This window comes from Nuphar pumila, chromosome 2 (assembly GCF_984573655.1).
Source record: "Nuphar pumila chromosome 2, dmNupPumi1.hap1.1, whole genome shotgun sequence".
Lineage (NCBI taxonomy): Eukaryota > Viridiplantae > Streptophyta > Magnoliopsida > Nymphaeales > Nymphaeaceae > Nuphar > Nuphar pumila.
The window spans coordinates 69,544,401-69,572,249 of NC_143250.1; the positions used below are offsets into that span (position 1 = coordinate 69,544,401).

At 38.9% G+C, this 27,849-nt stretch overlaps 1 protein-coding gene across 1 annotated transcript; it reads left to right on the top strand.

The window, feature by feature from the left end:
• The first annotated feature begins 806 nt into the window (after positions 1 to 806).
• On the top strand, positions 807 to 27,045 carry LOC149845708 (autophagy-related protein 8i-like). Its single transcript, XM_089989098.1, has 5 exons — positions 807 to 1,134; positions 1,227 to 1,282; positions 3,975 to 4,027; positions 26,491 to 26,609; positions 26,711 to 27,045. Exons 1-5 carry the CDS (start codon positions 807 to 809, stop codon positions 26,797 to 26,799), a joined length of 645 nt encoding a protein of 214 aa, XP_089845224.1. The 3' UTR covers positions 26,800 to 27,045.
• Positions 27,046 to 27,849: the final 804 nt, after the last annotated feature.

Sequence of the window (27,849 nt, forward strand, 5' to 3'; positions counted from 1 at the left end):
GAATTAAAATTATATTATATTATATATTCATATATGTATAATAGTTCTGTTATAATATATAATTATATTATATATTTTATGATGCCTTTCAACTAAATGAATTTTTGAAAATATTCTTTCAATGAGTCCAAAATTTTAACAATATTATTCCAATGAGTCAAAACTTTTAAAATATTTTTTTACATAAAATAAATTTGTAAAAATTCTTTTTTAGAGTCTTTATTTTTAAAAATTAGTTTTGTCAATGAATCTGCATTTTCTAGAATATTTTTTGCACTGATTGAATTTTTAAGAATATTTTTTCAATTAGTTTGGATCTTTAAAAATGTTTTTCAATGAGTCAGGATTTTGTAAGATATTGCTTTATGCTAAATGAACTTTTAAAAACATTTTTTAGTGAGTCAAGATTTTTTTAAAATATTGTTTGGTTCTACTAGTGATTCTGAATTTTTTAAAATAATTTTTATATTTTAGTGCGAGTAGACGAACCTAAACAAGCAACCGAGCTCGAACAAGTTTGCAAGCATTAGACTAGCCGAACAGCTCGTAAATGGCTTGTTAAGTTGCAAGCGTACCAACCTAAACGAGAAACCGAGCTCTAACAAGTTTGCGAGCATTAGACCAGCTGAACAACTCTTGAATGGCTCGTTAACATGCGAGCATACGAACCTAGACGAGCAATCGAGCTTTAACGAGTTTATGAACATTGGACGAGCCCAACAACTCATAAATGGTTCATTTAGATGACGAGCCTAAAAGAGTCAAGCCGAGACGAACATGCACTGTTTGTGCTTGTCTCGGTAAGTATGTGGAGCCAACTCATGATCGTCTCATTGGCTATATGGGCCTATCACAGACGAGCTTTGAACGAGCCAAACCGAGCTGAACGACGAACGGCTCGGTTCATTTACCAGCCCTACCCGGGACCTATATGTTGCGCAGAGGAGCGACGCCCATGCGAATCGAATCTTGACTGCCCGTCCCGTCTAGCAGCCAAGGCCCACCCAATACGCCAACCCCCCTCAGGGCTTGAAATAAGTTTCTTCGTGGCTGCTTCTCCAGTCATCACCCGTCATCACGCACCATCATCATCAATGAAGATGACGAGACAGTTCAGGGATGAATTCTCTCTAGGTAAAATTCCTTCAATTTATTCCTTTTCTTTTTCCCTTTGATTTCCTCTCCGTAGCTTACCATTCCTACCTTTTCGTTTTCTCGTTGTGCAGAGGAAAGGAGAACCGAATCTGAAGAAATCCTCGCTAAATATTCCGATCGAATTCCGGTAAAAGTTCGGTTCTTTCACTCTAACTTGGTGATAATTGCGACGTTCGTTACTTAATTTCGTGTTTTTTAGCTTGTTTAAGCCGAATTCTTGTCAGTATAAGCCCAATTTGGATACAAATTGTTCCGTTGTGTTGAAATGTCCCCTTATTCCTATTCTAGGGTTTGATTTTCGCATCTGTTTTGTTGTGTTTGTTACATTGAAGATGTCGTGGGGGCGGGGGGGGGGGGTTAAAATCTGGGGCTATGGGAGTTGTTTGGATCTTGATCTTGTAAAATATCGTTTTGTTTTTGTTGAGATCTTTATATTTCTAGGTTTTGATTATTGCGATCTTCATGGAGACTTGGTTGAAAACCTGAGGAGTGTTTTGAACGGGTACAACAATTCCATCGAAACCAATTGAATTTCATTTTAGTTGCTCTTAGTCGTCGTACAACAACAACAACAACAACAACAACTACAACTACAACTACGCCTTCATCCCAAAATAATTGGGGTCGGCGATATGAACCAAAAAAGAAAAATCATTATGGGTCTTCCACATGAATCCTTCTCCTCCTCGTTCCGAATCTTATCTTTTATTGTATTTCCACACATCCATCTCAACATACGCATCTCAGCTACACTCATTTTTTGAATATAATGTCTCTTGGCAGCCCAACATTCCGTACCATATAGTAAAGCAGGCCTAATAGTTGTCCTATAAAACTTCTTCAACCGCAATGGCATTCTACGATCGCACACCACTCCAGTTGCACTTTTCCATTTCATCCACCCAACCTTTATCCTATGATTTACATATCCATCAATTTCTCCATACTTTTGAATGATAGATCCCAAATATTTGAAACAATCATCCACCGGTATTTCTTGCTCACCAAGCTTCACTACACTCCCATCACTACTTCGTTGCTTACTAAACCAACATTCCATGTATTCTGTCTTACTCTTACTCAACTTAAAACTCTTGCTTCCAATGTTTGTCTCCATAATTCTAACTTAGCATTAACCCCAACTCTAGACTCATCAATCAAAATAATATCATCAGCAAACAACATACACCACGGCCTATGTCACATGGGTGCAGGTGCAGGTGCGGGGATTCGGCACTTCCAAAAAACCCGGGTGCGGGGGTGCGGCAGGGGCAAAAATGTAAAATATATATATATATACATATATTTTTTGTATAGTGTATATGTATGAATGTATGGTAGTTGTTAAGGTCCATGACATTTATGCATGTTAGCACGTTCACCCCAAAGATGAAAGTGATGAGTTGTGGAGCCTGATTCATTGTTTTTGCCCTTGCAGGAAGGGGGGTCTGGGGGCTCCCCCCGGCGCGGGTCCCGCTGTGCGGTCAGCGGGCGGGGGTCCAGGGGGGGCCGCCCCTGGCGGGGGGGGGGTTATAGGGGGGCAGCACCCCCCCAAAGAATTTTTTTAATTCCGCAGCCCATTTCATAGGGCAAATTTTTTTAAAAAAAAATCCAAAAAAAATTGAACAAAAATGACCCTGGGTGCGGTCAACGCACCCAGGGTTGGGTTGACCGCACCCGGTGCCGCACCCGCATCGAGTCGCGTCGACGCGGGTGCGGCACCCTGCTAGCCGAATCCTTGTGACATAGACCACTACACATTTTCTTGAATTGATCTCGTAAGCTCATCCATCACTATAGCAAATAGGAAAGGGCTTAAAGCAGATCCTTGATGTAACCCAACCGTTATAGGAAAATTGGTCGTCACCACTCCACAAGTGCGGACATTGGTTACTACTCCTTCATACATATCTTTAATTATTCTAATGTACTTGAGAGAAACACCTTTCTTCATCATTGTCGTCGTAAATTAGTAATTATCATTTCTTTTCATTTTGATGACTACGAGCTGCATAGAAGTTTCAGAGCCATTCGAGTTTAGTTTTAGATTTATCTTTTCTTTGTACACATCCCCCGTTTCTAATGAATTTTCCAACTTCTAACTTCTAAGTGATGCTATTGCATTATTTCGTCTCTGTCTTGATGAACATCACTTGTGGCAATCATCTACTTGCTAAACACCTTCCATTTATTAACCATATGGATCATCATGCTAGCAGATTCTGTACTGCTGTGAAAACTCTTAGCATGTCTTCTCACTGATGCATTACATGAAATCTCTTGCTAAATATCTTCCACTTATCACCGCAAGTGTCTTACATGGCAAGTAAAATGCCTGTGATTTTCAGTGGTGTGCCCTTATTTTGGAAAGTATCTGCAAGGTTCGCAAGTCTCTATAGCTGCAAGAGCGATATATTTCTTGCAGTCTGTAAATAATTCTGCTGGTCGGGGAAGCACATGTTACTTTAAAAATGGGGTAGTTCGAGGTCATATATTCATCTCCACTCTTCACCTTGTGCGATCTGTTCATTTAATTTGTAGTGCTAGCACATACAGGATCTCTTGGTTTTTCCGTGAGGGAGATTTTGTTTGAAGTTTGTCACAGGATGCTCATCATGTTTGTAAACTGCAATGTGATAAATAAGGAGAGCTAAACTTGAATGTGTTTTGAAGCTATGATGACGTTTTCTTAGTCACAATTCTGCAGTTTTTGGAGAGAGACTATATAACATATATACCATTCCTTTTTTGGTATTGCCATACCTTACTTGATCATGACGTGGTGTAGTTTTTTCTTTTTGTTTTTTCCTGTGTATTAGGTGATTGTTGAAAGGTATTCGAGGGCTGATCTTCCTGAATTGGAGAAGCGAAAGTAAGTTCTCAGCTGCAAGTACTCTATGACCATCTGAATTGGGCCTTTCTATGTTGGAGAAGTGAAATGTTCTTTTTCGTGAACCTCTGAATTCTTGATAAAGATTAAGCTTGCAACAAACTCTTCACTCTACTCAATGGACTCTCTACAAAGCTATTTTGATTTATAGGTCTATAAGGGCTAAAATAACGACCCCAGCCCTTGTATGGAATCTAAAATCTATGCAATTTATGCATTATCAGGATTATTAGCACCACTGATTTCCATCTGGACACAGGCATTTCACAAGGCACGGCATAGGATACTTGAGTGAATCTTTAATGCTTAACGTGTATTGAAGAAAAAAAAAGCAGAAGAAGAAAAAACCAAAGGAAACACATTATTGCATTAAGTCTAGTCTGACATAAGTTGCATCAAGCAGTGACAAGGTTTTTCTTTTACCTTTAATGAGTTATTAATAATCCTACTCATCTGTGGTCCCCAATTCAGAATCCTCCATCTGCAGTTTTCATTTCGTGTCTTCGGCTTGGTTTGTATTTGTGCATGCTTAGTTGTGAAGTTTGCATTAATGTGCATCTAGTATCTGGATGGTAAATTGGTAGTGTCTTAGCCATAGTCAAGGTTGTATTTTTTTTCCTTGTTACTGTGTCTCTGTGAACTGATCTTCAAACAGAATAATAGAAATAGGCAAGGAAGAGTTGAATGGATACACTGCTGTCAAATACTCAACATTGGTGTCTGTGATTTAATGGACATGGCTGCAAGCCCAGCATCATGCTTGTGGCAAAAGTCCCATGGTGTAGGAACCTCAAATTAAGGGTTTCATAGGATTAATTTAGTAGTTTGTGGCTGCAGTCCTGAACAGGTCAATAGGCTGCTGAGTTCTGCAGAGATCTTCCCATCCAATTTAAAATGGAAAATAAAGTGAGAAGCCTGGTATGGTGACTTAAGAGTGAATAGGAATGAGATTCCAGTGATGTCACCTTCATGCTTTCACATCTCACCAATATTCTTGAGAATTTGCTTCCCAACATAAGTCCCTTTCTCAGTGATGCCATAACAGAATATATTACTCCTGCCAATTTTATCTTTATCTTTAGTCTTATTTATAATTTTCCTCTGAAATTCCTTAGTCTTATTTGGTAGAGTTGTGTCATTTTATCCTTAGTCTTAATTATTATTTTCCTCTGAAATTCCTTGCATCATTTTCTATGAAGTTTCTCAGTACTCTACAAAGGTCTATATAGTTTTATATGTTGTGCTTCCTGTTGAAGAATGTCATGTACATGTTATTAGATTTTTTTTGTTACTTGATAGGGTTACTTTTGTCTTTTACCCCTATTTTGTGCACTTGTTAGAAATGATAACCTTTTCATTTTGCCAATAATGCAGTCTTTACAAGAAAAATTTTCAGAATTACAAAATTTTCTCAAACTTGGAAAATATTGAATTTTAGACATGAGGATGGCCAAGTCTTTTGTGCCATAAATCCAATTCTAATTTCTGAACATTATAACAAAATGCATTCTTGGGTAATTCCAAAAAGTCCATGTAATAGAGTCCCGTCTCTATGGCCTTCTCCAATCATCTTTTCTGACTGGCGATCCTGTACTCAACAACTATGAGAAGAGAATGAGATATTATATCCATAGTCAGATATTTGTGAAACAGATAAGAGATTCAAATTAAGTTTAGAGATATATCTAACTTCTGGGATAATTTTTTTTGGGATTTTTGAAGATTTTCAAAACATTCTATTCCTTTTCCTTCAAGAGATGTGCCATCGGTTGTAAAAACCTTTAACATACTCGAGTTATTTTTAAGACATTCGGATAGACTATTAACATTTGGGGTCATGTGAAAACAAGCACCAAAATCTAAAAGCCAAGGAAAGTTACCTGGTTCGGAAAAAGATGCAACTGCCGCTCCAGTTGAGGCTTTGGTTGATGATGATACCCCTTTGAAAAGAGGTTGAAGGATTTTCATCAGTTGAGCCATAGATACAAGTGCATCTTGATCTTTTGACTCGGATTCAACATATGCAACTCTTTTTGCTTCTCTTTTTTTTAACTTTGGACATTGAGGCCTATAATGCCCCGGTTCATGACAATGATGACAAATGGCTTTTCTTTTATCAAAGTCCACCGTTTTGCCTTCCAAAATGAGGCGGCTTGTAAGTATGAGTATGAATCCTTGTTCTAGACACAACTAAAACTCAGTCATCATTAACTTTTGAAGTACTTTTTCTAAGTTTATTTTCCTACACAGTGAGCTCTTCTATAGTATCAACAATAGAAGGAATTTTTTCACAATGTAAAAGGGCCGATTTGGTGGATTCAAACTTCGGCCGTAGACCATTCACAAATTGATAGAAATGTTCCATATTGAGTTGCTTTTGGCGAAGCTCGATATCTTCGGCACAATGCCATTTGGGCTTAAGAAAAGCCAACTCTTCCCAAAGTTCGGACAACTCATTGTAATATTCTCGAATAGTTTTATCTTTTTGAGTTATTGTCCGAACTTTGTATTGTAAATTGCACACATGTGCAATATCTTTAAGGGAATACATGTTTTTGAGGTATTCCCAAGCCTTATCGGCATGCTCAAACTTAGCTAAACTAGAGCATTTTTTAATGTCTATGCTATTGATGAGCCATGACATAATCTTTGCATGCCCTATCCTACACTCTTTCCATTTCTTTTCATAAGTGGCTAACGCCTTACTCTTCTCTTCTTCCGTTAAAGGAACCTCTTTATCACCCTCTTTCTTGGTAAGAGATAGTTTAGGTTCCGAATCGGAACCATCCACTATACCCCATAAACATTTCCCCCAAATGTGGTGCTTCATAATTGAAGCCTACATTACATAGTTAGTATCATTTAGCTTCATAGGAATGATGGTGATCTTATCATTGTCATCCATCTTTTACAAGGGTAATAGAGGAATAGATTAGGAGGAGAGAGCAAAAAAAAAAAGAAAAGAAAAGAAAAAGAGTAGACAAGGGAATAAGTGAGGATACAAAACCAATTTTTTTTAGCACAAGTTCGCCTTTCTTCAAACAAATCTTCTTGAGCCAAGAACAAGGTGATGAAACACTTTTTGTAAATGTGGCACGAAAATCGAGGTGAAGGCACTTCAAGATCTAAGGATTCTGTAGCTTTGATACCATGTAATGAAATTGTGGTCTTCAACAAATGCACGAATAACTTACAAACAAGTGTCTATTGGAGACACTACAAGCATGACCCTTGAAAGTGTATAAAAGAAAGAACACTTGAAAAATAAATAATACCCCGGTTGAAGGATTTTCATCAGTTGAGCCATAGATACAGGTGTATCTTGATCTTTTGACTCAGATTCAACATATGCAACTCTTTTTGCTTCTCTTTTTTTTAACTTTGGACATTGAGGCCTATGATGCCCCGATTCATGACAATGATGACAAATGACTTTTCTTTTATCAAAGTCCACCGTTTTGCCTTCCAAAATGAGGCAGCTTGTAAGTATGAGTATGAATCCTTGTTCTAGACACAACTAAAACTAAGTCATCATTAACTTTTGGAGTACTTTTTCTAAGTCTATTTTCCTACATAGTGAGCTCTTCTATAGTATCAACAATAGAAGGAATTTTTCCACAATGTAAAAGGGCCGATTTGGTGGATTCAAATTTCAGCCGTAGGCCATTCACAAATTGATAGAAATGTTCCATATTGAGTTGCTTTTGGCGAAGCTCGATATCTTCGGCACAATGCCATTTGGGCTCAAGAAGAGCCAACTCTTCCCAAAGTTCGGACAACTCATTGTAATATTCTCGAATAGTTTTATCTTTTTGAGTTATTGTCCGAACTTTGTATTGTAAATTGCACACATGTGCAATATCTTTAAGGGAATACATGTTTTTGAGGTATTCCCAAGCCTTATCGGCATGCTCAAACTTAGCTAAACTAGAGCATTTTTTAATGTCTATGCTATTGATGAGCCATGACATAATTTTTGCATGCCCTATCCTCCACTCTTTCCATTTCTTTTCATAAGTGGCTAACGCCTTACTCTTCTCTTCTTCCGTTAAAGGAACCTCTTTATCACCCTCTTTCTTGGTAAGAGATAGTTTAGGTTTCGAATCGGAACCATCCACTATACCCCATAAACATTTCCCCCAAATGCATTGCTTCATAATTGAAGCCCACATTACATAGTTAGTATCATTTAGCTTCATAGGAATGATGGTGTCATCCATCTTTTACAAGGGTAATAGAGGAATAGATTAGGAGAGAGAGAAAAAAAAGAAAAGAAAAGAAAAAGAGTAGACAAGGGAATAAGTGAGAGGATACAAAACCATTTTTTTTGTAGCACAAGTTCGCCTTTCTTCAAACAAATCTTCTTGAGCCAAGAACAAGGTTATGAAACACTTTTTGTAAATGTGGCATGAAAATCGAGGTGACGGCACTTCAAGATCTAAGGATTCTGTAGCTTTGATACCATGTAATGAAATTGTGGTCTTCAACAAATGCACGAATAACTTACAAACAAGTGTCTATTGGAGACACTACAAGCATGACCCTTGAAAGGGTATAAAAGAAAGAACACTTGAAAAATAAATAATACTTTATTCATGCACAAAATGCTTAAAAAACATAGTTATTTACATTGAAGGGGTTCACCCCTATATATACAAAAAAGTGAAAGAGAGAGGAGAGCTCATTTTGAGCTTTCCAAAAGAGACGTTGGACTAGTCCAACGACTCATATTATAACTGTTGGACTACAATCCAACAACTATTTGCACAGTCAAGTTCCAACAGGAACTTGACTGGATCAAACATCTAGTTTTTATTGAACTAGATGCTAAAAAAGAAAATAAAGGAAAATAGAAAAAGAAAATAATAAAAGGAAAAATATAATAATATTAAATAATATATGTATTACAGTTTACATTTTAACAGTATATGCCATAAGGGGCATTTTTGTCATTTCACTCATGTAATAAAAACTGTTTTATTAAAATAGTTATTTTCATTTCTTTTTATTTTTCTTTATTTGTAATATTGGAGGACCCTTAGGGGCTCTATGGTCAAAATGATCGTAGAGTCGTTGGGGTCTCTCAACGACTCCATTGGGAGCTCCCAATGGTCCTCTCCTTCCCCACTTTTGTGTATAAATATTTGTCAATTATCAAACTAGATATCACTCATATCGTTCACTTTGCTAGTTAGTTTTAGCATGCTCCCATAAGTGTACGTGTGAGTGTTGTATTATGAATCATCAGATATATCAAGAATACCTTAACCAATGGGTTGTTTCTATCTTCATCTTCGATCTTTAAATTTACTTTCTTATATTGATGTTGATTAAGGAGAAAATCTCAATTATATAATCTCAACTACTGGTTTTTGTGTCTTTTTAGGAGATTCTCTGATTGCCTGGAGATGCAAAAAGCAGCAGAAGGTCTCGTTGTCTTTCACTGAAGCAAAATATAAAGCTATGACCACTACAACTATGAAACTTGTATGATTAAGAAATCTTTTTAGGGATATGAGTGTTGATGTCTCTAACCCTTCGAAGATGTGTTGCGATAATAAAAACACAATTTACATTGCCAGCAACCACACCATTCATGAGCGCACCAAGCACATCGAGCTGAACTGTCATTATGATGAATTCTTGAGAGGAACTATTGAGTTGCCTTTTGTCACTTCAGAATTTCAACTTGCGGACCTCTTCACTAAGCCTCTTACTGCCCCACATTTCCTTTTTCTTCTCAACAAAGTTTTGATGTTTACACCGTAAGTTTGAGGGGGGTGTTAAGATTGTATACACACACACGGTTATTTCCAATTTTATAGGTATATACCCTAAGGGGCATTTTTATCATTTTACTCATGTAATAAAATTGAAAATCGTTTACGGTGGTTTGCCTAATGATGCTCCCGTTAGAAGGATAGAGAAATGGGAAAATATATTAGTTAAAAGAGGTCGGGGTAGGCCTAGGAAGACATGGATGGAGGTGATAGGAAAGGATATGAATGCTTTGAACCTCACCGAGGACATGGCATTCGATATAAATGATTGGAGGAGAATGATTCATGTGGAAGACCCATAATGATTTTCTTTTTTGGTTCATATCGCCGACCCTAATTATTTTGGGATGAAGGCGTAGTTGTTGTTGTTGTAATAAAATTGTTTTATTAAAACAATTATCTTCTTTTCTTTTTTTTATTTCTTTTTTTTTTCTTTATTTGTAATATTGGAGGACCCTTAGGGGCTCCCAACGGTCATAAATATGACAGTTGGGAGCTCCCAACGACTCCATTGAGAGCTCCCAATGGTCCTCTCCTTCCCCACTTTTGTGTATAAATATGGGGGTTGTTCCCCCTTGTATATGAAGCACTTTATCAATAATAAGGTCTACATTTTTTTACTTCTTGTGTACTTTTTATGTGTCTTATTGATCTTTGTATTCTCCCATGGAGGACTTGTGCATGTGCACTTGTATGATTGTAATCTTGTAAAGCCTTCAAGTGGCTAGTGGTTTCGTGCTTACGCATATTTTCTTATAGAGCCATGATCCGGAGCATGGCTGGAAAATCCTGGTGAACTTCAAGATCCGATCTCTCTTTCCTTCAAGTGGTAGTTGATTCTTCTAATCTTCTTCTTCCTCATTTTTTCATTCTTCTTCAGGTGGTAGTTCATTCTTCTAATCTTCTTTAAGTGGCAGTTGGTTCTTCTAATCTTCTTCTTTCTTCTCATTTTTTCATTCTTCCTCAAATCTGCATTTCTTTTCTTGAATACCTTTCTCAAATATGCTTTTCTTCTCGTTCCCTCATTCTTCCTCAAATCTGCATTACTTTCTCGTTTTATGTTTTTCTTAAATCAAATTTGCATATTGTTTGATTTTCTCTTTCTTGAACTCGTCTTTGAAGTTTATTCCATCGACCCTTATTGAATTGTATTTGGGTCACATTTTTTGTCTCCCTCCCTATTCTATTCCTTCTTGGTCAAATCTAGAGTTATTGGAAGCCCCATAGGGAGTGGGGAAGCACGCTTCCCCTAAGCATAATAAAAAATTGGGAAGCACACTTTTTCTTTTTTTCTCTTTTTTCGCTTTCCCCTTGCTTCCTAGGTCGCTTCAGAGATGATTCCTGGTTCACTTCTAAGTCGTTCCATGCTTCCCACTTCCTAAAATTTTGAAAGTGCCTCGCTTCTCGCTTTTGCTTCCTCGACTGTCCACTCTGGTCAAATATGATCCATCAAACCTAAGAATCGGATTGACGTCATTCTAAACCTCTCATTTTCTTTTTTAATTTGTGATAATCGTGAAAATTCAATTCAAATTTGATCTTGATATCTAGTCTTGCTAAAAAAAATTATTTGTGACAACTACCTTTTATTGTTAAGTTCACGTCCAAAAAAAACATGACAAATTATTGCTTCTTATTGTTGCTAATTTCCTGTATTCCCTTTGTCAAGTGATATTGTTTCTTATTGATCATTGGCCGCCTTGATTCAACCTTCGTGTATCGTCTCTTCGTTCATTCTTCATAGATTCAAGTTCTTCTTTAGGATCCATCTCTACCAATTTTCTCGGTAAATTGATTTCTGAAAAATTAAGTAATTCATACTGTAAAAACCAGTTATAAAAAAAAAAATTAAAAAAAAGATCGGACCCGGGTCGGGTCCAGACCCGACCCGGATCCAACCCGTGCCAGCCCCTTTAAAACCCTTTTCGAGGGGACTGGCAGCCCACAGGGGGAGGGGAGCCTCCGGCGACACAGGGGGCAGGCCCTGTGTGCGCCCCCTCCCTATTAAAAGACGAGAGGGGAGAGGGGAGGGCCTGTAATGAAAAGAGGCGGAAGCACCAATAGAGCAAATGTCACTCTTAAAGAGTGACCACTAAAGCCAAGAACACAAACACCAAATGTGCACACACAAAAACTCTCAAATATGGAAATGACTTAAAGTCATAAGTTGGATATTATTGAAGAAGAGAAGAGAGAGAGGGGTATAAACCCATACATTTAAGAGGGGAAGACCTCCTCTATTTATAGAGGAGGGAAGCACTAAAGGAACCACAAGGGGGGGGCTCCCTTGTAGTCGTTGGGAGCCCCAACGGTCAGAAATCTGACCGTTGGAGCCCCAACGACTACAAGTGTGGGGCCCCCTTGTGGTCTTTACAAAAAAGGAAAAATAAAGAAAAAAAGAAAAGGAAAAAGGGAAAAAGAGAAAAAATAAAAAAGAGAAAAATACATAAGTGGTTTTACAAGAATACCCCTATCGGGTATTTATCTAAATGAGAAATAATATATATATACATATATGTATATACATATACTTATATATATACGGATGTATATATATATAAGTATATATATATATATATTTTTTAACACGCCCCCTCAAACTTTACGGGGAGAAGACCGAAAGTTTGCTAAGGAGGAACATAAATCGTGGAGTTGGAAGCGCTTTGGTGAAGAAGTCAGCCAGCTGATATTCTGAAGTAACATATGGTAACGAAATAGTCCCTCTGAGATATTCGTCTCGAACATAATGGCAATCCATCTCGATATGCTTTGTCCGTTCATGAAAGGTGTGATTGCTGGCAATGTATATCGCACTTTTGTTGTCACAGCAGAGCTTGGTAGGAGTGGAAATGAGAACGCCCATGTCGGCAAGGAGACTTCTGAGCCATACGATTTCCATAGTTGTCATCGCCATAGCCCGATACTCAGCTTCAGTAGATGATAAGGAGACTTTCTGTTGCTTCTTACATCTCCACGAGATGAGAGATTCTCCTAAAAAGATACAAAGACCCGTAATTGAGATACGATCATTGGGATTGCCTCCCCAGTCAGCATCAGTAAAAGCAGTCAATTCAAGAGATGAGGAAGAGGATAAGAAGAGTCCCTTTGAGATGGTATTTTTGATATATCGCACAATTCTCATTACGGCCGCCATATGAACTGTGGTAGGTGCGTGCTGGAACTGGCTTGCTGCATGAACCGCATGAGCTATGTCAGGACGGGTGATGGATAGATAAGTGAGGGATCCAATTAATTGACGGTAGGGAGTTGGATCTTCAAGAAGAACACCATCTTCAAGTCTAAGTTTTGCATTGATAACTTCGGGAGTCTCAACTTTCTTTTCGTCAGATATTCCTGATTTGGTACAAATTTCAGCAGCTAACTTCATCTGAGATAAGATGTATCCACGTTCGGAATAAGCCACTTCAATACCTAAGAAATATCGTAAATAACCAAGGTCAGACATATCAAAGGTATCTTTTAGCATAGACTTAACATCATTTACTCCCTTTTTGTCATTCCCAGTGATGATCATATCATCAACATACAACAGAAGCATAATAATGGAGTCACCTATTCTCTTCACAAAAAGAGCAGTGTCAGTATAACAAGAAGAAAAGCTTAAATTTATTAATACGTTACTAAACCTATCATACCAAGCTTTAGGTGCTTGCTTAAGACCATATAAAGCCTTTTTTAATTTCAAAATTTTTCCATTTAAATCCATACCTGGAAGTGGTTCCATATACACTTCTTCATTTAAATTACCATTCAAAAAGGCATTTTTAACATCAAGTTGAAAAATTGGCCATTTTTTAACTGCGGCTATAGCAATAAGAGCTCGAACACTAGTCATTCGAGCAACGGGAAATTCGATTTGACCTTCTTTGAGAAGTCTCTTCGATGGACTCATTTTGGGAAAATCTTTCAAGGGCACAAGGAGGATTCCTTTCATTCCTTCTAGAGTAGACTTGTATTTGTCTTGAACCATTTTCTTCTAAGTTTTGATCATCGCTTGGATGTTCAACAAGATCTTCACTAAGGAATTCATTAGGATCAATATGATCATCTTTAGGCAATAAGTCAAATAAGAATGAATAATCAATATTTTCATTTGGTTGGGGCGAAAAACCACTTTCCTCTTCAAGGAATGTGACATCTTTAGAAATATAAAGCTTGTTTTTAAGTATGTCAAAACATCGATATCCTTTTTGTTTTTTGCCATATCCCCAAAAAAATGCATTCAATAGCCCTAGGAGAGAGTTTATCATTCTTGTGGGTTAAAACAAAGCATTTGCATCCAAAAATTCTTAGTCTTTTATAATCGGGAGACATATTGTAAAGTTTTTCAAAAGGAGAAAGATTTTTCAAGGAGGACGAAGGAGTTCTATTGATAAGATACGAAGAGGTTAGAACCGCCTCGGCCCAGAAAGATTTTGGAATGTTTCTTGAGATTAATAACGTTATTGTAGTCTCTATTATGTGCCTATGCTTTCTTTCCGCAAGGCCATTTTGTTGTGGAGTGTTGGGGCAAGAACGTTGGTGAAGAATTCCATTTTCTTTCAAATAGGTTTGAAAATCATTGGACATATATTCGCCTCCCGAATCGGATCTAAGAATAGATAGATTTCCCAAAACGCGAGAGAGGGGGAGCAAAGAGGGGCTCGGCCCTCTCCATGCAAACAAAAGGACCAGGGAGGGGGGCTCGGCCCCTACCTTGTGGAAACGAAAGGCAGGGAGGGGCTCAGCCCCTCCCCTACGGAAACAAGGCACCAGGGAGGGGCTCAACCCCTCCCCTATGAAATTAGGACAACAGGGAGGGGCCCAACCCCTTCACAGCGAAGACGGGGAAAAAAGAAGAAGAAGCCAACGAGGAGGAGAGGTGCTCAACACCTCCCTCCGTGGTAGACCCAGAGCCACCCATGATGGTGGCTCTAGTCCACTGCCAACAAACGGGAAAAGGGGGAATTACCTGCGAAGACAACCACGACGGGGGAGTCCGGGGACAGCACAAGCGAAGGCGATGGCGGTAGCGTCAGGACCTCCTTCGATGGGCGAAAATGGATGAAGGAAGGAGAGGTAGCCGACGAGGTCGAAAACGGAGGGTCTCATTGTCGGGACTCGCAGGGGGAAAGGCTGCGGTGTAGCAAGGCAAACACATAGAGAGGGAGCGAACGACAGAGAAGATGCTCTCGGGTTTGTCGACGTTAGGTGGCCGGAGAAGAGAGGAGTCAGTAGTCGCTTCGCAGGGGGTTGTCAGACTGGGGTGGTTGCCGACGATGGCGATCTTTGTCGGGGCCTGCCGAAACACCAGGTGCAGGGCTGCGACGAAGGTGGAAGGTCAGGGTGAGGATGCCAATAGCACTGTCGCCGGAGGCCGCAGTCGTTGGCGACGATGATCGTCGAGAAATCTCAGAGGGAAAAAGGGGAACGTGATACATGAAGAGAGGGAGAGAAAGGCGATAGGGAGGGTCGCTAACAGGAGATCACCAGCGCTCGGAGGTCACCGACGTATGCAAGGGGCCGGAGACGGGAGACAGAGCAGAGGAGAGAGAAGGGGCGAGGGTTTTGCCCCTCATCTCACAGCCTGCGTCTTTAAAAAGGTGCAGGCTTTCAATCCTTCGAGAAGCCGGGTCGCGGGTCGAGCTCAGGTCCAAGTCGGACTCGGATCTAACACGGCAGACCAACCCCCAACACGTGTCTGACATGTGCCCTACAGTGAATGTAAAAACTCCCATTGCTCTATCAAGAGACAATAAGGCAGTCATTCAACTAGCCTCTGATCCAATTTACCACGAAAGGACAAAGCATATAGATATAGATTCTCACTTCATAAGGGAGAAGGTTGAAGCCAAATTATTCCAGGTGACATATGTGAGGTCACATATTCAACTTGTTGATATTCTCACTAAAGTTGTTTGCAAATATAGACTTAAATGGCGACTCCCTAGGGGCAAGGGGTAAGCCCACAGAGGTATATGCTGTTAGGACAGTGACCATAAGTACGGCAAGCAGAGCTAGGTCTCTGTTCTTGGGGGTGGTTTCTCTGTGTAAATATAAAAAAAAATACAGACTTAAAGATATTGTAAGCAAAGTGGGAATAATCGATACCTTCTCCCCAACTTGAGGGGGAGTGTTGAAGAATGTCATTTACATATTAGATTTTTTGGTTGCTTATAGGGGTATTTTTGTCTTTTACCCCTATTTTGTGTAGTCTTGTTATTTCTTTCTTGATCATTATGTAAAAAGGGAAGATCCTTTTTGTGTAGTCATGGGCTAGGAATTGAATGAAAAAAGGTTTTTTCTTATTTTATTTATTTTCTTCCCAACAATCTTTCTCTTATTTTCTCACTGTTTTCTCACCAAAAGTGACAAAAATGTAGCCCCTAACCATTTAAGACTTCCATCATAAAATGCAACTGGATGCAACTAAGATTTTTTTAAACCTCCTACTAGTGACTTTGCCTTTCAATAATTAAGTTGTTCTCTCATGTCTACTTTAACGACCCCAACTCATACCCCTTGAAAACACATTTTTTTTAAACCATTGCGGAAACTTTTCCAGAAACCCGAGGCCTTTACAATTCCACTTCCAATTGGATAAAACAACCAACCACAATAGAGCTTACATTTATCATCCCAAACCATAGCAACTCATTATTTATTAATCATGAAAGAGAGAGTATCTAACATTAATTGCAAAAGACATATCAGAGTTATTTTAATGACATAAAAGTAAATAAAGAAAAAGACTTAGCCACGTTGTCCCTCTGTGAACTGTCCAACAAAAATGTTGTTAAAATATGTATATATATATACATATACTTATATATATATACATCCGTATATATATATAAGTATATATATACATATATGTATATATATACTATTTCTTTTTTAGTGAAATACCCGATAGGGGTATTCTTGTAAAAACAGCCAATGTATTTTTGTTTTTTACTTTTTACTTTTTACTTTTTTTCTTTTTTCTTTTTTCTTTTTTATTTTGTCTTTTTGCAAGACCACAAGGGGCCCCACTCTTGTAGTCGTTGGGGCCCCAACGATCAGATTTCTGACCGTTGGGGCTCCCAATGTCTACAAGGGAGCCCCCTTGTGGTCCCTTCATAGTGCCTCCCTCCTCTATAAATAGAGGAGGTTTTCTCCTCTTGTAAGCATGGGTTTTACACCCTTCTCTTCCTTTCTTCAATAATATCCAACTTATGACTTTAAGTCATTTTCTATATTTGAGAGTTTTGTGTGTGCACATTTGGTGTTTGTGTTCGTGGCTCTAGTGGTCACTCTTAAAGAGTGACTTTTGTTCTATTGGTGCTTCCGCCCTTTTTCATTACATGGTATCAGAGCTCAGTTGGTGATTGGGCTTTTCTTTGGAACGTGTGCCTCTCAACTTTTGAAGAAAGAAAGGACTTTTGGTGCCGATGGAACGTGACTCTAAAGTGGAGCTTTCTTTTAAGCTAAATGGGTCCAACTATCTCATGTGGGCCTCTGCTATGGAAAATCATCTTAGAGGTAAGAAACTTTGGGGTTTTGTTATGGGAACTACTCCCGAACCCTCTCTTGTTCTCACCAAAATTGAATATGAAGTTGAAAAAGCTTTAGATGGCGATGAGCGCATCAAAACTATTAATGATCATCAATCCAAAATTAAGGATTGGGAAAGTAATCATGCCAAAATTTTGGCATGGTTTATGAATAGTAGACCTTAAAAATTGTGCTAATATTGCCAAATTTAGAAGGGCCAATGAGGCTTGGTTTTTTCTTAAGGGTATGTATACCCAAAAGGATCTTGCTCGACAATTTTTTTGTCAAGAAAAAATCCGTTCCACCAAACAAATGGATATGAGTGTCCGGGACTATTTTAGTTCTCTAACTCCTCTTTCGGATGAACTTGCTCTTCTTGAGCCTAAGTGGGTGGCTCCAGAAGATATTGAATTAAGAAGGGAATAAATTGAAAAGAAACATTTTTTCCAATTTCTTCATGGTCTTCGCCCAAAATTTGAACAAGTAAGGGCATCTCTTCTCCATAGAAGCAAAGCCCTACCTATTGAAGATGCACTTGCCGAGATATGTCAAGAAGAAACTCGACTTGGCTTGAGCATTAAGAGTGATGAAGTTTTTGCCGTTACTAGGCCCGGATCGAATGTTAAAGCATATAGACCTCCCCATTTTAACAAAAATAGTAATGGGCCTAGAAAGGGAATAATATGCCATTATTGTAATGAATCGGGACACATTAGACCGGTTTGTCCAAAACTCAAAGGGAAGGTTGCCGCGGTTGGAGAAAATTCTCCAAAGAAGGAAGAAAGTACCAAAGAAGGAGATATCAAAGAAACTCTAAATCACATCTCCGAAGTTCTCCAACATCTTCTCAAGACTTCTCCTTCAACATCCGGTGCCGCCATCGCCTATTCTTCATCACCTCCAGGTATGTGGATACTAGACTCCGGTGCTTCTTTTCATATGACATCTCATAAAAACTCTCTTTCAAATGTTTTTTCCGAACCCATATCCTCTTGTGTTTCAACGGCCGGTGGTACATCTTTAAAAATTGAAAGTATTGGAACACTTGATTTTAAAAACTTTTTCGTTCCTAAAGTAAGAATTGTTCCTAAAATTAATTTAAACCTTTTTTCTGTTTCTCAAATCACCGATCATGGATGCCAAGTCTCTTTCTCACCTAAAGATTGCACCGTGCAGGATCTCCAGTCAGGGAAGCTGATTGGGCAAGGCCATAGAAGGGGTGACCTCTACTTTATGGATTTTTTGACTCTTCCATCTAAGTCATCTTGCAATCTTGTTAAAGACAAAAGTATTGGAATATGGCATGAGAGACTTGGTCATCCAAATTTTGTAAAAATGTCTCTTTTTCCGTTTTTGAACAATACTTGTAAAGACAATTACATGACTTGTAAATATTGCATTTTTGGGAAATCTAAAGCTACTCAATTTCCTCAAAGAAGTTACTTTACCACTCAGCCATTTGAACTTATTCATTCCGATGTGTGGGGACCTTCCCCTATTTTGTCTAAAGGTGGTTTTTCGCATTACGTGGTCTTTATAGATGACTTCACTCGATTTACGTAGATTTACTTTCTAAGTCGCAAATCCGAAGTTTTCTCCTTCTTTAAAGAATTTCATGCAATGGTCAAAAATCAATTTTTGGTAAATCTATCTATTCTTAGGTCCGATTCGGGAGGCGAATATATGTCCAATGATTTTCAAAACTATTTAAAAGAAAATGGAATTTGTCACCAACGTTCTTGCCCCAACACTCCGCAACAAAATGGTCTTGCGGAAAGAAAGCATAGACACATAATAGAAACTACAAGAACGTTATTAATTTCAAGAAATATTCCAAAATCCTTTTGGGCCGAAGCAGTTTTAACCTTTACATATCTTATCAATAGAACTCCTTCATCCTCTTTGAAAAATCTTTCTCCATTTGAAAAACTTTACAATATGTCTCCCGATTATAAAAGACTAAGAATTTTTGGATGTAAATGTTTTGTTCTAACTCATAAAAATGATAAACTTTCTCCTAGGGCTATTGAATGTATCTTTTTGGGTTATGGCGAAAAACAAAAAGGTTATCGATGTTTTGACATACTTAAGAACAAACTTTATATCTCTAAAGATGTCACATTCCTTGAAGAGGAAAATGGTTTTTCGCACCAACCAAATAAAAATATTGATTATTCCTTTCTATTTGACTTGTTGCCTCAAGAAAACATCATAGATGATCATATTGATCCTAGTGAATCCCTTAGCGAAGATCATTTTGAACATCCAAGTGATGATCAAAATTTAGAAGAAAATGTTTCAAGACAAATTCAAGTCTACTCTAGAAGGAATGAAAGAAATCCTCCTTGTGCCCTTGAAAAATTTTCCCAAAGTGAGTCAATCGAAGAGACCTCTCAAAGAAGATCAAATCGGATTTCCAAAATACCAAATAGATTTGTTTCGTATGATTCCTTTTCTCCTAACTTTCGAGCATGCCTACTTGCTCTTTACTCTTTTCATGAACCATCTCATTACAATGATGCTAAGCAATATGCTCATTGGAATGAAGCTATGAAACTTGAACTTAATGCTCTTAAAAGGGCACAAACTTGGGAAATCATTGATCCTCCCAATGGCAAGAAACCCATTGCTATACTGACACTGGTCTTTTTGTTAAAAGGACAGGTGACTCCATTATTATGCTTCTTCTACTATATGTTGATGATATGATCATTACTGGAAATGACAAAAAGGGAGTAAATGATGTGAAGTCTATGTTAAAAGAAACTTTTGACATGTCTGACCTTGGTTATTTGAGATACTTTTTAGGGATTGAAGTGGCTTATTCCCCGCGTGGGTACATCTTATCTCAAATGAAATTGGCTGCAGAAATTTGTACCAAATCAGGAATATCTGATGAAAAGAAAGTTGAGACTCCCGAAGTTATTAATGCAAAACTGAGACTTGAAGATGGTGTTCTTCTTGAGGATCCAACCCCCTACCGTCAATTAATCGGATCTCTCACCTATCTATCCATCACACGTCCAGACATAGCTCATGCAGTTCACGCAGCAAGCCAGTTTCAGCATGCACCTACTTCGGTTCACATGGCAGCCGTAATAAGGATTGTGCATTATATCAAAAATACTATATCCAAGGGACTCTTCTTATCCTCTTCCTTATCTCTTGACTTAACTGCTTTTACTGATGCTGACTGGGGAGGAAATCCCAATGATCGAATCTCAATAACGGGTCTTTGTATTTTTTAGGTGAATCCCTCATTTCGTGGAGATGCAAGAAGCAGCAGAAGGTTTCACTGTCATCCACTGAAGCTGAGTATCGGGCCATGGCAATGGCAACTATGGAAATCGTATGGCTCAGAAGTCTCCTTGCTGACATGGGCGTTCTCATTTCCACTCTTACCAAGCTCTGTTGTGATAACAAAAGTGCGATATACATTGCCAGCAATCACACTTTTCATGAGCGGACCAAGCATATCGAAATGGATTGCCATTATGTTCGAGACGAATACCTCAGAGGGACTATCTCATTACCATATGTTACTTCAGAGTATTAACTAGCTGACTTCTTCACCAAGGCGCTCCCAACTCCACGTTTTATGTTTCTCCTTAGCAAACTTTCGGTCTTCTCCCCGTAAAGTTTGAGGGGGCGTGCTAAAATATGTATATATATATACATATACTTATATATATATACATCCGTATATATATAAGTATATATATACATATATGTATATATATACTATTTCTTTTTTAGTGAAATACCCGATAGGGGTATTCTTGTAAAAACAACCAATGTATTTTTGTTTTTTACTTTTTCCTTTTTTCCTTTTTGCCTTTTTTCCTTTTTTCCTTTTTCCTTTTTTCTTTTTTATTTTGTCTTTTTGCAAGACCACAAGGGGCCCCACTCTTGTAGTCGTTGGGGCCCCAACGGTCAGATTTCTGACTGTTGGGGCTCCCAACGTCTACAAGGGAGCCCTCTTGTGGTCCCTTCATAGTGCCTCCCTCCTCTATAAATAGAGGAGGTTTTCTCCTCTTGTAAGCATGGGTTTTACACCCTTCTCTTCCTTTCTTCAATAATATCCAACTTATGAATTTAAGTCATTTTCTATATTTGAGAGTTTTGTGTGTGCACATTTGGTGTTTGTGTTCGTGGCTCTAGTGGTCACTCTTAAAGAGTGACTTTTGCTCTATTGGTGCTTCCGCCCTTTTTCATTACAAATGTGACACCCGTAACTCTACCAGAAGTTAATCGCTTCACTGGTCTCCTGCGGCTACGAAAAACCATATCAGAAATTCGAAGAATTCTGCGTATGAATCCCTCTAATAAAATAGATGAGTATAAAAAATACAGATAAGATTTCATGCAATAATTTAGAGGAATGCAATTATGACAATTACATAATTCAAGTAAGCATTCATGCAACAGAGAGCATTTATTAAGCATGAAGGAACATTTAACAAATAAAAGAGTCACAGTTTAAGTAAGCAAGACATTTAATATACATTATAACTTAAACATCATGCATCCACCAACATGTAATAATTAAGGGAACAGGTAAAATGCGTATGACCTAATGCATAGTAGGAATATGCATGATTTATGTGCAGTGCATGAATACTTTATTATCTTTCCTTAGAGTTTTCTTTTCCATATACATGCCCTATTAAATGCATACATTTTAAGTTTTGTTTAATTACCGTTGCTCGCAGATACACCAAACGAGTAAAATTTTCTGAGGTTAAGTAAGGTTCTCAGGGTAACTTAGCACACAAATTGTATTTTATTACTGGGTTCTAAACTTAGCTCTCGACCGAATCACCTTCGGAACATTAAACCTTAACATCTAATATCTGGACACTAGGGACCCTTCACGCCCACAAATGCCACTTTTTTGGTATACCAAAACAACAACTATGTCGAACACAACACCCCCAGGTAAAGTGACGGACTCTCCCTAAAACCGTGGTCAGGAGAAAGAACTTCGATATCGGGTTCATGGGTCAAAGTAAAGCACACGGAGTTTTTGTATCCTCGTGGTCCCCCAAAACCGAATCTCTAAGATTCTTATTCTTCCGATGAGAGATCTCAGAACATATATTACACTGTTATTATTCATTATCTTTTTATTAAAAGCCAATTATTGAGTTTTTGCAATTCAGCATGCAAAAGCAAAGGCAAAAGCTCGCATCTACCCCTGCGCGAGAACCATCACGGGACTCCCGCCCGTAAAAACAAATAGAACAGTGCAATATAGTGCAATAAAAATAAATGTGATTTTTGTGATGCATTTAAAATACATAAAGGAAGAGCAAACCAAAGCTTGAGGCCCACCAGACCCATGATGATTCATTTCGACCATCGATACATCCTATGCAAAAATCATAACAATATCAATTTATGCAATGATACCAACATGATTCCAAATGCACATTCATTCGTACCAATTTAACAATGTGCATGAGCTACCATAGTCATATGAATGTGTTCACCACCATCCATGTAAAATTGCTTTCATGAAATCATTTAAGACCCATGCATTCATTCATGATTCATAAGTACATGAGAACATTTATGCAAGATTGTTCATGCTAAACACACCTTGATTTCATGTATACACATGCACTTGAAATCAATCCATAAATGCACGATAATTAAACATGTCTCCTAAATGTAGGCACGTGAAACTTTTCATTCATAACATGTGTTAACATCCACACACATGAACATAACCCGGATCTAGAAATTAAATTTCAGGGTTGTATGCACCTGTACCAAAACAGACTTTGCAATAACATGTTAACCGGCATGCATTCATATCCAACATGCTAAAATCAAACTAAAACATAAAAAGAATTTCATTCATCAGATTAAGTCCACCGTACTTCAGCAAAAATCTGGAAAATAATCACATGACTAGGCACATTCTTTTTAAGTGTACACGAGCACTAGGAATCACTTGAAATAGTATATTGCTAATGCGTATCGTATCAATTCCGAGCATATGAAACCAAACCCCACTCTTTTATACACAACAAGCCAACCTTGGTTTAATTAACAAAGCTTGAAATAAATTTAAAAAGCATAACTGAATACCCATTTTTTTTTGAAGACCCAATCAGGCATATTCGAACATGCTCACATTCACGTATAATCGTAAACAAATCAAATCATGTGCGTGTTCAAAAGAATCTAACATGAACATTAAGCCTATTTGTGTATACTTATTCAACAATATATATATATTCAATGGTTTCAATAAGTACACTATTACACATATTTTCTGAAAAACATATTTATACAACATGATTTCAAATGCATACTTTCATGCTTTTACACAGCCCATATCAAAACCCTCCATTGGAAATCGATAACAGGTAAAGGGGTCCTAAAAGAACTCCTCCCATCAAGAATAAAAATTTTGTTATACTAGTACAAAATTTCTATTTCATAAAAAGGATAAAGTATACAAAAAAAAACACAGCCATGAGTCATCCTCCATGGGATCTTTAAGAACACATACTCTACACGTTTTTCCCATGGATTTTCCAACCAAAATATTACATAAAATCGAACCGACATTTAATTTCTCACTTGAAATCAAAAGAGAAGACCCGTACCTTTGATAAAAATCGAAAAATAGAGAAGAATGATGGTGGAACAAGGGCTGTTGGAGAAGAGCAACCCTCTTCCTCTTCCTCCTTTCTTCCTCTCTTTTCCCTACCTCAGGAGGTTACGTCGCCGCGTGTGTGTACGACTGTAGGCGATGTAGGACACGGGCTGCGGGGCACGAGCGGGATCCGTCACGCAAATCTGTGAAAGTGTGAAAACTTATAAGGTTGTAGCCATACTAAAGAACAGAAAGAGACAGGGGTACAACCCCTGTCCGCTTATCAATAATTAGCGAAGGGACAGGGGTGTAGCCCCTGCCCGCCATACTACTGGTAACCCTAAGAAGGGGGCAGTGGTAGGGCCTGCTCTGCCGACGGAGGGTATGAGCGGTAGGGGCCGAGGCCCCTGTCATACCGAATCTGACGAGTGGCGGGAGCCCAAGGCCCCTGCTTACCGGAGAATAATGAATGGCAGGGGCCCAATGCCTCTGCCTGACAAACCTCAAATGGCAGGGGGCCCTGCATGACAGAACTAAACGAACGCAGGGGCCAAGGCCTCTGCCTGACAATATAGCAGACGACAGGAGCTGAGACTTGTCAGACATCGAATGGCAGGGGGGCTCGATCCCTGCTTGAACAAGACGAACAGCAGGGGCCTTGGCCCCTATAGATGGACCTCGAATTGCAGGGGCCGAGGCCCCTGCCTAACAAAAACGATGAAGTGGGAGGAAGCGCATGGCAGGGGTTGTCAGCCTTCCGACAGTTCAGAGACAAAAAGGGTGGTGGGGGTGGGGGGGGGGGGGGGGGGTTGCGGCAGGGGGGTGAGCCTCTGCCTGACATAAACTCAGGAAGGAGGCAGGGGCGAGCCCCTTGCCTGCCATAGATTGAGAGGCAGCAGGGGGCAAGTCCCTGCCTGCCGAAATCAGAAAGGGAGAGAGAAGGGAGGCACGACAAGGGGTCGTCGGCCTCCTACCGACCTTCCGGCGTACACAGAGAAAGAGGGGAGAAGGGGAAGGCACGGTAGGGGCCGTCGGCTTCCTGCCGGCCCTTCGACAACCCGAAAAAGAGGAAGACGAAGAAGTAAAAGAAAGGAGAAGAAGAATACCTGGGGAGAGGCGTTGGCCGGCATCGGCCAGCGTCGTTGGTGCTGCCGCATGCAGGGAACGAGAGAGGAGAGGAGGAGGAGGAAGAGCGCACGGGTGAGGGCTCCTCCCTCACCCTTGCGTGCTCTTAAAGGAAAGGGGGTGCGATTCGGGAAACTCCAAAGGGGTTTCCTTTTTTTCAGTCGAGGGGGGAAAGGGGAGAGTGGTGCGGGGAAGGAAGAGGGTTTTAAAAACCCTCACCCCCCTGCGTCGGGTGTTATAACCCTAATGGGTTATCGGGTCCAGGCCGGATCTGGATCCGACCCTGGTCCAATTTTTTTTCATGGGTTTTACATCTACATCATGAAATATCTGAGATTCGGATAGTCCACAGATTAGGGAATTACCACCCATCTGATCCCACACTGATTGACTCCAGCTATGACTTCTCTGCTGGCTTGAACCTGAATCAGCTATTTTTTCCTAGCATTGCAAACATCTAATACCTGCCCCTCTGGGATAACTACCAATACCATATACTGGCAACCAGCATTTCAGGATGATGCATCTAGTTTGTTTATGAGTTATTTTCTTCCTCCGCTGCATTCTCTTCTTGGCATAGGCTTTTAGGCTTTAAACCAGGCCTTCCCATCCATGATAACAATCACAGGTATTTCCTATAGGAGAAACAGTAACAGTAAATGGGATTGGATTGGCTACACAGGAAAGCTTGTTGATCTCAACTTGTACTTGGCTTGTATCTTTGATTATGTTCCAGCCTTCTGTTATAACTTATAACATGGGTTACACCACCATGCCATGCTAGCGAAGAGTTATCGGCGATGGTAATGGTTAGGGGCTTCTCGTGTGCTTAAAGGATTAGAATGAGGGAAAGATTTGGTTCTGGGGAAGTAAAGAATGGAGGGAAGAGTAGCTCTATCAAACTTAGAATCATAAAAAAAAAGACCACATAGGCATATATTTTCTGCAAAAGAAAAAAGTTTGTTGGCATCATTCATATGCTTATCATCGTTAAGAGTTGTATACCTACGAAATGAACAATAAAAACAGATTAAGGAAAAAGAGGAAAAGAAAAGACCCAAGGGGTTTGGCGTAGTGGGATGGGGCCTGGACCATTTGACGGGCAGTCTAGGTTCAAATCCCATGGGTGTCACCCCTGCGTAAGCCAAAGCTTGGCGACTCCCTGGGGTCGAGGAGTAAGCCCTCAGAGTTTTACGCTGACATGGACAGAGACCGCAGTACGGCAGGTTGAGCCAGCGCCGCTAGGTCTCTGCGCCTGGGGCGGTTTCTCTGATTAAAAATAAAAAAAATGAGGAAAAGAAAATGAAAGAAAAAGGGAAAACAGATTATATATTTCTGCAGCAGTATGTGAATGTAATGAGCAACATAATAAAACTATATTTCTGTTTTCACAGATACTTGGTCCCATGTGATATGGCATTTGGGCAATTTATCCATGTTTTGAGTGTTAGGCTTCATCTTCCCCCAGGAAAGGCTCTCTTTGTGTTTGTCAAGAACACCTTACCTTCATCAGGTATGTTCTGCTCTCAAATTGTGCTTTTTAGGTCGTTTTACTAGAAGAGGCTTCATTTCATTGTGTTAATCCCTGTGAATCCTATATGTGGTTTTCGACAGCTAGCCTGATGGGTTCCATCTATGATTCTTCTAAGGATGAAGACGGTTTTCTTTATATGTGCTACAGCAGCGAAAAAACATTTGGTTAAGAAGAGGCTTATTATTTCTGTAAATATATGTATATGGATGGTTTCATTGTGCACTATATCCTGGCCATGATCCTTGTAATCAGCGCTCATATTTTATGTAAAATTTGTAAGATTTACATAAGAATTATGCAGATGAGGTTCTGCAAACAAAATTATTGGACTGCGCTGCACCCTCATTCTTCTGTCTTAATTAAATAGAACTTATGAGACAAAAATTACGTTAATCATAAATTTCTTTTTCTGGAAGCCCGACAGAAAAAACTATCAGTATCTTGAGGGTTGTATTTAATTTTGTGATGATATACTTGAGTTCTTTAATTGGTTTTCAACTTAGAGCAGATTGAACTTTTCTTAATGTTCCTCACCTTCATGCTTGAGACAAGATCCGGTTTTCATGATCAACATTGTATTACTATTTATTGTTTATTACAAAAAAAAACTATTTTGTTTACTTTTGATATAATAATAAAAAACGTTTTATTTTAGATTGAAATAATTAAGTACATATGAAAACTAATTATTTCTCGTTGTTTTCACAAACTGGATTATCTCTATCCTAAAATCTCTCTTAATTATGACATTTTGTGCAAAATCAAGGAAAAGTAATTACCAAAACTATTGACAATTAAACCCTTTTTTAAATCCACGTGGCTACCTAGCACTCTGGAAAACATCTTTTTACCTTATTATCAAATGGTGCAATAAACATTTCCTACATCTTGGATGTCGGCTGGGAGGTACGACATTAACCACGGACCTGTTTCGGCATCTGCAGTAGGTGTGTGTGGATTGACCCGGACCCAACCTGTACAAAACCCTGTAATGTCAGGTTAATTTGGTGATAAATAAGGTCTGATTAGAATCCGGGTTAAAGGTCCTATATATATATATATATATATATATATATATATATATATATATATATATATATAATGGGTAGGTGCCTAATGCTTTTTATACTTACTGCATGCTTACCACCAGTGGATAAGAGTTTTCAGGTTGTTTTTCAAAAATCTGACCCTACAGATGTGTTCTCATACTAGGATTCAC